This window comes from Montipora capricornis, chromosome 9, assembly GCF_036669925.1.
Source record: "Montipora capricornis isolate CH-2021 chromosome 9, ASM3666992v2, whole genome shotgun sequence".
Taxonomy (NCBI): Eukaryota; Metazoa; Cnidaria; class Anthozoa; order Scleractinia; family Acroporidae; genus Montipora; species Montipora capricornis.
The window spans coordinates 2,825,136-2,835,135 of record NC_090891.1 but is presented as its reverse complement, the minus strand read 5'-3'; the positions used below and the strand labels follow the sequence as shown (position 1 = coordinate 2,835,135).

Genomic DNA, 10,000 nt, shown 5'->3' with positions numbered 1-10,000 from the left:
TTCCTTCGGGTCACTAGTTGGAACCTCATTCGGATTTGAGCGAATAAAGTTAGTTGGATTGCGCTTGTTTTTCTTTTTGTAGCTTCCAATTAGTTTGTTAATTCCTTTCCAAGTTTGGCGTATATTACTTATGTTGAGATCAATGAAACTTTGATAGTAGTTCGCTTTACTTAATCTCATAAGGGGGTGATTTCATTTTTTTAAAATTTGTATTAGTCTCAATCTGAGGTATAGAAAAGGGCATTCTTTACCCTGATTGGTTTTCTTAAACCTGCAGTCAGCCATGGTTTAGATTCCTTAACCAGCCATCTCCCGAATCTGCAGACTATAGGATTTGGAATTCTGGACACGATGGGCAGTGTCAATATCTTCGATTGAAATATTTTCTCCCATTTCTTTAAACATTTTTACACAAGACTACTTGTTGTTGAAGCCGCTTCGTTCGAACACACCTCAGGTACACCGACTATTTTAACATTATATTGGAAGCTATATTCTTGGAATTCATCAATGGTGTTAGCAATGGCGTCCACCCTGGCCTTGACCTCACTGAGTTGTAAACTCAGTCGTTGCAGCTCTTTGCTGGCAGTAGTTTTGAAGCGAATAAGGTCATCATATTCGTTGCTAAGGAACTCAAGACTGTGAGATATTTCTTGAGCAGAAGGGGCGACACTGCTCCTTTGTTGTTGAATTAAATCTTTTGGTCCTGAAATCTCCTCCGTTTACGTAGAAACTTTAGATTTCCGATCGTTATTTTCTTTTCTTACGTTGGCAATAGTCTCAGGCATAATGTGACACACGAAACAAGAGAACGAAACAAATAGATAAAAGCGAGGGAAACGATTAAACATCCAAAATTTATATACGAAAGGTGGAAGATGTTACGCAGAGCACTTAAACACAAACGAGTTTCCCTAGTTGGGGACATTAAAGATGGGGGCCTTAAGGTCCCGCATTTAGAATCGATAATTAAGACTCATAGAATAATGCTTTTCCAGAGACTCGCGGACGAAGAACCTTGTAATTGGAAAACAATTTTATTTCACTATTTGAAACAGGTCGGGGGGAAGTTCATCCTCTGTTGCAACTTTGGCCTTAAAATGCTACCGATAAACCTTCCGAAGTATTACAGGGAAAGCTCTCGCACGAAAAAAAATCCCAACACTGTTCTTTGGGACAATAAATTTATTTGTATTAATAATAAATCGGTCTTCAATGCTTGGTTAGTAAAGGAATAGTTAGAATAGGCGATTTAGTAACAGAGAAAAACCAATTTATCTCTCACACAAAAGATATTTTTGATTTGACGTCTTTAGTTGATGCAATCCCTGAACCGTGACGTCAATCCCTGAAAATAAATGGGTACTTGAACAATAGTCCTTTTGTCATTCAGGACCAAATTCAACTTGTTCTAATTAACCAAGAAGTCTCCGCGATCACTGAGGCGACCTTTAAGAAGGTTTATATCTGGATTTGTCACTCCAGCGACAGCTCATTCAAAGTTTAATGAAAGCTTCAATGGTGTTTGTTTGGACAGGAAGGAAAATCATAGCCGGTTTGCCCCTTCTAGTCGCTTTAGACAAAAAGTCACGAGAATTTCAATACAAAATTCTAAATACGTATCTAGTGACAAATACGTTTTTGAAAAAAAAGAGAAAAAAAATAGGCTCCTCATTGTGCACCTTTTGTGGTTTGTTGGACCGTAATCCCTGGAACATCTTTTTGTGACTTGCCATTTCACTATACTGCTGTGGAAAGAACTTATAGCTTGGTGTAATGGTAGACAAATTAAAGTTGAATCACTATCTGCTGTAAACATAATATTTGGTGACTGGCAAAGGAAAGATTGCTTCTTCTTGTTAAATAATATAATTCTCATCACAAAACAGTACATCTATTCTTGTAGGTCCAACAATTTGAAACCACTTTCCCACGTTTTGTTGCAAAGAATTAAGTTTGATTTATTTGCTCTTCTTTTGAATTCAATCAAGGGCACTAACAGTTACTACAGTAAATTGGTACCACTTAGGTCGAATAGGCCAATTACAGTGGATGCTTTTCAATTCCACTCATCATTCTCTCCCGGTGGGTGTAATTCGTATTAATGGCGTATGGAGATGTGCCGCTGGATGGGGTCGCATTTTCACGAATGGATTGAATAAATCAATTAGATAATCATTTGATAATGTAATGTTTTATTCCCTTACGCTACAGTTATACCTTGGCTTGTAACATTGCCAGATATTCGACCCTATATTAATATTAAAACCTGTGCAGTTACTTTTCCCACCTAACAGATTTATGATAAACCTCTACACCATGATTCAGAAAAATCGTATGATTCCACAAGGCGTCCTGTATCCTGCAATGATCAAAGAGAGAAAAGAGTACCAATTATAGGTAAACATGCAAACATCATTATTTTTCAGTTAATATACGACGAAATGAAGGAATCACCATCAGCATCAGTATCATCATTAGTGAAAAATTGTCGTATCGGCCTTTTGATTGGTCGGACGATTTTTTTCACTAGAGAACAATTGTCGTATCCGCCTTTTGATTGGTTAATATTATGTTGAACTTTGGTGTGAGTGGCCTGTGCAACGACAGCGGGAGTAAAATCTGTAAACATGGCCGCCGACAATGTGCGAGCGAGCGAGCGAGCCATGCGAGTCATGCGAGAGATGGCTTCGAGCCATGCGAGCCATGACTGTGAGTCATGCGAGCCAATATGGCGAGCCATGTGAGTCAGCATGCGAGTCACACAGTTATTGAAAGCTAACCGTTTTAAAATGGGTGCTTATAGACTTAATAACTGTTTATCAGCGCTATTTGAAATGCGCATGGCTCGCTGGCTCGCAGATCTGGAGTATGGTTTTCAAATTTTTTGATCTTTTATTGCTTAGCTTTCTCCACAAAATATTTCAGAAGATCTTAAAAAGTTTTAAAAGTGCGCAAGCGAGGTATGGAAGGTAAAGAATTCTTTTTTTTCAAAAACATTTTCCTATTTGTTTGGGGCTTTTGTTCGCGATCGGTGGTTTGATAGCCTCTCGATTAACACTGACCTGGTTACCTTTATGACCTCAGTACTTATGTAATAAACAAATTACTTCATGGTTGGCTCGTTTGTACGATTTTTATTACTCACTCGTTGTGAAGGATCGTTCAACTCACTCGTTCGCTTCTTTCACTCGTACGTTTACGCGATCCTTCACAACTCGTGAATAAAAATCGTACGCATTCACCAACCACGAAGTAATCTATATTTATCGTCACCACAATCATCAATAACAACAAGAAACTTTTCTAAGAGTGTTACGTTACTAACATTTAAGCAATATAGGACGTTTTCCCTGTTTCCATAGCCTCATCTAACAACAACTTCCCCAAGTGTTTAGATGAGGCAATGGAAACACGGAAAAAGTCCTCTATTGCTTTTATAAAATATTTCTCAAAGATAATTCAACAAATAAAGGAAACGAATGAAGGGAAATTCTTGATTGAAACACATTTCCTTGATACACGATCATATTTCCTACCAGCCAATCAAAACGCGCGTCTGACAGCATATGACCAATCAAAATTCGTGTGATGTCACAGCCGTGTTTCCATACTCTCATCTAAAAACAGCTATTGACAAATGAGAGAGCGCGTACTATCCTAGTTATTTTATAAATTACAATAATCTAACTTACGACCCTCTAGAAAACAAATCAAACGTGATTACAAGACTTGATTACATAGAGAAAAACATCTAGGAGCAGAGAAGGGAATCAAGGCATTAAAGTCACATTCAAAGTCCGGATGTCGATCCCGGAACAGGTTGCTGGCTGGCCAATGCTTTCGCCATTTTGTCAACCCCGCTCCTCCTGCAAAACTGCCTGTATAGTTCTAGAGCTCAGTGTTCGATTAGATGTTAGACTTTCGGTACCGGTTTTCCAATTATTATTGCTCCGTTGCATGTTGGGAGCCATGTGCTCCGAGCGCCGCCATTTTTGGATGAATCTCTTACGAAAAATAAAGACAAAAGAGAAATTTAAGAAACTTAGCGGGTTACGTGCATTGTTCATTTGCGAGAGTATACAACGTATTTTACCTTTTTATCTTCACAAGATACAAAAAGTTTTTAAAACATTCATTTTCATGTTTTCAGACTCGGTTTGGTTAAGTTTGTTGAATATCGGGTCATTTTCATGTTTTCAGACTCGGTTTGGTTAAGTTTGTTGATTATCGGATATTTTCATAGTTCATGGCCTTAAAGTTACTGTTAACAAAGAAGGAGAGTAGACGAAAACGTTCGTTCACCTGCTTTTCTCGTGATGGTCATGATTTTGCTGAAAGTGGAAAAAAATGGAAAAAAACATCACATTAATGCTCGTTAGACTAGTAGCTAATATCTAGATTGGGCTAATCTCTAGACTGAGAAAACGTGCATGAATTTATAAACTTCCCTAGTTTTCAACCAACTAAGATTTTCCAAAGAGTTTTGCCTTTGGGGTTTTCTTTCTAGTTTAGTAAAACTGCTTTTAATGAATATTAGACAGCAAAAAGAGGAAATTAAATTACAGCCAATTCAATTGTCTTTGGCTAGGTATTATCGTTAATCGAGCCGTTTTTGGATAGAATCGCATGCTAGGGAAATTCTCGCCATCTCATTGGCCATCAAGACGAAGTATTCAGTGTAGAATTGCGACTTTAAAATGAGGCTGACAGATATTGCACCGTCGCAACGCGTGGCCTTACATGGCAAAGGAGGCAAAGCAATTTCTTTCCGTTTACAATACAAAAACTTGGCGGAAATGAGGAAGAAAAAGATTTTCCTTGTTTTGTTTTGTTTGTTTTGGCTGGCTCCTGATAGTCGAGATAGCTCTTTGAAATGGCTTTTTTTTAGCGTGCTTTGAATACTGCAACATTCGCCAAAGGGTGAATTCAATCGCTTCATCTTTGAAAAAAACGGCTATCTCTAAAATGGCGAACGCGGAATGAAGGAATGGGAAATGTAGAACGTTGAACGGGGAACGGGGAAAGGGGAATCTCTAAAAGTGGTAATCTCTAAAAGGGGGAATCTCTAAAAGCGGGAATCTCGAAAATAGAAAATCTCTAAAAGGGGGGATCTCTAAAAGCGGGAATCTCTAAAATAGGGAATCTCTAAAAGCAGGAATCTCTAAAGTAGGGAATCTCTAAAAGGAGGAATCTCTAAAAGCGGGAATCCCTAAAAGGGGGAATCTCTAAAATGGGGAATCCCTAAAAGGGGGAGAATCTCTAAAATAGAGAATCTCTAAAAGGGGGAATCTCTAAAAGCGGGAATCTCCATAATAGGGAATCTCTAAAATGGGGAGTCTCTAAAAGGGGGAATCTCTCTCATCTTTATGGCATCTATAGAAAAGGAGATCTTAAGGAAGAGCGTTAACAAACCACTAACGTGGGAAAGGTTCATTGACGATGTATTTTGCTTGTGGGATACAAACAAAGAAGAAATATAACATTTCATTGAGCAAGCAAATTCGTACCACCCTACCATGAAGTTTACCGCTGAAGTCTCATAGTTAGAATCAACTTTCTTGGACACAACAGTCTATAAGGGAGAGAGATTCGAGAAAGAATCGATTCTCGACGGGCGGACACATTACAAACCTACTGAAAATTTTCAGTACACAAACTACAACAGTTGCCACCCAGCAGGCGTTAAAAAAGGCTTCGTTAAAGGAGAAGCTCTTAAGCTCTTGATGACAAACTCTTCTAAAGTAATGTTTGAGGAGAACATTAAAAACTTTAGAACACACCTGACATCGAGAGGTTATCCCAATAACCTGGTGGACAAAATCCTTTCCGAAGTTAAATTCGCAGAAAGAAAGAACGTTCTTACACAAAAACAGCATGTTAAAATTCCCATTTTAACATGCTTGAAACCTAGCAAGAGGAAAAGGTCAAGTGCCAAGCCTCAGACGGTTCCTCAGCAGATTGATTTATTGTAACATAAGTCAGACGAATTACCTCCAGAAGGCCCGAGCAACTCTGAAGCGGTGAGTTCTCAGTACGACATTGCAGTGCCATCTGTTCCTCAGTATAGCTCCTCCGAGCATTATTTGCCCACTCATAACGGTGCGTTTGTCTGACAAGCTGAATCTACCGCGAACCACATTATCACACACCATGATGGCCTACCTCCTCACCAGTATGCTCTTCAAAGTGCTCTTGTTGGCGTCCCACACGCACTGCCTACTAAAAACGGAAATACCATTCTCCTGAAGTGGCTGGTGGGAACCAGAGTCTCGCGATGTTATGGGTGCGGAGGAGTCATCCAAAATCCTCCTTTGAATTGCCCCGACGATCTCATTGTAATGTACCGTGACATCCGTCAATTTCGCCACAGAATCACAGGGCAGCTAGCAACGTCCGAGGGGCCACAGAACGTGCATTTTCACCTCTGCAGTGCCTAATAGACTCCTTTCGGAATTTCCATAGACACCAGGACACTACTTTTCCGAAAATGTAACGTTTCAGCCAAGGCTTAGATTTTATGCACATTGTGTTGGAGTACCTAACGCGAAAGGACTCCTTTCAGAGTTTCCATGGACAACAGGAAACCAGTATTCTAAAACAGTGACTCTTTTAGGCTAAGAATTAACTAAAGGCCAACATCGTTGTCAGATTTCTTCTTTTGTTCTGTTGTGTTGGAGTGCCTAACGGAATCCTTTCGTAGCTTCGACGGACACCAAGAAACTACTATTCTGAAAATGTAACGCGTTATGGTTAGAGTCAAATGACATGTTGTTAGATTTAATAGTTTCGCTCTGTTGTGTTGAAACGCCAAACGGAACCCTTTCAGAGTTCCTTTTTTACACCAGGAAGCCAGTATTCAGAAAATGTGACACTTTAAGGCTTACAATTAATACACATGTCGGTCTTAAATTTAATATTTTTGTTCTGTTGTGTTGCAGTACGTAACGGACCCCTTTCGATCGACGCCTAGAAATTGATCTTTTCTTAACATTTGTACGCTTTATGTTTTCGACTAAAGGCACATAAATATGGGGCGCCAAACGTATTTTTATTATTTAGAGTGGTTATTTGTAACAACTCGGCACCAGGAAAATATAATTCACTTTAATGATTAAAGTGGAAAGGTTTGTCGTTTAGAATAAAATCTTATCTTGTGATGTTTTCATCTGTTTGTGATGACCTACACTTATGCTGGCGAAACGGTCACAACATCAGCATAGTACAAGCTATGGGGAAAAGCAAAACGAACAAAATATAATATAACAAGAATTGCAAACGCACTCGTTCTGCTTCAATTATCCTCACTGAAATGCTTGCTGTTAGAGATTCCAATCCGGATTCTAAAGATTCCCCATTTCAGAGATTCCCCCCTTTTAGAGATTCCCTATTTTAGAGATTCCCGCTTTTAGAGATTCCCCCTTTTAGAGATTCCCTATTTTAGAGATTCCCGCTTTTAGAGATTCCTCATTTTAGAGATACCGCTTTTAGAGATTCCCCCTTTTAGAGATTCCCCGTTCCCCGTTCCTCATTTCCCATTCCTTCCTTTCCCGTTCACTTTAGAGATAGCCTTGAAAAAGCTGTGTGATGCTTCGCAATTCGAAGGATGTCGGTTTTTCCCGTGAAATTTAACGTGGAATTCACGAGTCACGTGGTGAATTTTTCCATAGAATTGTAGGCGTGTGAAATATAAACAAATAAAACTAGCCAAAACTGAGGATTTGCCTTGACCATCGCCGCGTTCTCATAAAAGACGCAAAGACAGCAAGAATTTTGAAATACTTCAGTCCCAACTTCGTACTTCCCTTCATCTGAGAAGAAAGAGAAAGCAAGACGCTGACATTATCTGGCTATTAAGTGTGCCCCAAAATGTAATGGTAGTCCCTGATTATATTAATTAAAGCCATGTACATTCCACATATAAATAAAGATTTAACTCACGGCATAATGTGTCCTCATTTTCAAGGCCTGTACGCAGGTAGTATGCTCCATGAAGCTTGCTTTCTTCTGCTCTGTAACCCAAAAGAGGACATCCATCTTCACCGCAATCGTTGCAGTTCCCAAACCAGTACGAAAAATAGGAGCTACATGGATGCCCTACCCACGGATTAGGGCAATCCTCCTTCACGCTTTTGATATAAAACTCGGTGGATCTCAGATGGTTACAACCAATCGTGAACACAGCATCTGCGTAGAAAGGGAGGAAAGTGGCAACTAAGACTAGACTTTTAGAACGAGTGCAATTAGTAAATTGAGGGCACAGTCTCACAACAGAGAGCCCATGAGCATTGTTGCGGTGTTGTCAGTGGCGATTCAGTGTAACCGTCAATCTAAAGGCTCGTTTTCACAGAGCGATTTTATCGCGCGACAAGAGCTGCGATCGAACGGTGATTTTACGGCGACAGCAAATCGCGCGTGTGAACAGCCGGCGATTTCACTGCGATTTGTAGCGCGACAGATCTCAGCCTTGTCGCCCCAATTCGAACATGCTCGAAATTTAGTGCAACTTTGCTGCGATTTAATCGCAGCTCTTGTCGCGCGATAAAATCGCTCTGTCTAAACGAGCCTTTAAAGGCATTCTAATTTTGTGTGGCATTGGGTGGAAAGCGCCCCGGTAAAACCTGCATGTAGCTTCAGACAGTGAAGAAAACCACTCACGATATTAACTATGGGATTCGTGATAGTATGCGCGTGGATTCTACCAGAACTGGATAAACATGTTTTAGTAATGTTTCTTTGTTTATAAACATCTTTTTGTCAAGTTTTTAAGGCAGTACTTGATCTCTAACTCTCATGTATTGTGTAGTGAGTATGTTAGCTGTTATTCTACAATAATAATATTATTATTATCATCATCATCATCATCATCATCATCATCATCATTATTATTATTATTATTATTATTATTATTATTATTATTATTATTATTATTATTATCATTAATAGCAATAATAATAAAGTTATCATTTAAGTGTCCACTGTATTTAGAGCTGTATTTTGGGACCCTGTACAGGAATCAATTCAAAACAAATCAACTGATATCAAATCGTAGAATGTTTTTTTAAGGAAAGGCGAAAACCAGAGTACCCAGAGGAAAACCTCTCGAAGCAGAGTAGAGAACCAGTAAAATCAACCCACATGTGATGCCAAGCCCGGGAGTCTACCCGGGGTCACATTGGTAGGAGGCGTTTGTTCTCACCACTTCGCTATCCCTCTTCCCTAGTATGTACATTGAGGTAGGTCCGGCCCGTGAAACATGGTCTTAATTAATGATTTTTTGTAGCGCATATCTACGTGACTCTGAAAATGTAAAAGGAGGCCATTGTTCGTTGGTTTTCGGTATACCCTGGTCACCAGTTCGAAGCCTTTCTTCTCTATTATCATGGCAACTTGTTGCTGTCGGCCATCTCCAACGTAAAGTGGATATCTGGATCGATGACACTCATTCAAAGTTGCCAAGAACGTAGTTGCACTTTCAATATCTGTCATTGAACATAGTGTGTCACCGACATATCTCCAATAAAATGATGGTAACTTGTTCTCACGCTCGAGCTGTTTTTCAATAGAGCATAGGAAGGCGTTGGCTACAAGAGAACCCAAGGGTAAACCTATTAATAATGGAAAAGAAAGGCTGCGAAATTGTAATCAGCGTATACCGAAAACCAACGAGCAATGGCCTCCTTTTACATTTTCAGAGCCACGTAGATATGCGCTATAAAAAAATCATTAATTAAGACCATGTTACACCGCGTCTACCGCTTTCTTCTTCGTGGGAATCGGTTGTGAGAGAGTGCGATTATCTTAAGGGAGTGTTCTTTAAGCTAGGGTACCCGGATAGACTGGTTGATGCCACTGTTACTTCGTTTTTAATTCAGTCTTTTTGGAGAATGATTTAATAAGCCAAAACAACAACGCCATGTCACAGGGAAATATCGTTCGAGTCGTGCTACCTTTCAAAGATCAAAGATCTGCGGACTTCGTTCGTAAACAACTTAAAGAT

At 39.5% G+C, this 10,000-nt stretch overlaps 1 protein-coding gene across 1 annotated transcript in view; it reads right to left on the bottom strand.

Annotated features, from left to right (window-relative positions):
• Positions 1–2,178: 2,178 nt before the first annotated feature.
• Positions 2,179–10,000, bottom strand: part of LOC138016806 (pancreatic triacylglycerol lipase-like) — a 43,283-nt gene continuing 35,461 nt past the window's right edge. Inside the window, exons 6-8 of the mRNA XM_068863994.1 lie at positions 7,942–8,187; positions 4,306–4,334; positions 2,179–2,362 (exon numbers count right to left, since the gene is read on the bottom strand). Of these exons, the coding sequence (XP_068720095.1) occupies positions 4,324–4,334; positions 7,942–8,187 (257 nt within the window). The 3' untranslated portion in view covers positions 2,179–2,362; positions 4,306–4,323. The remainder of the gene's footprint in view (positions 2,363–4,305; positions 4,335–7,941; positions 8,188–10,000) is intronic.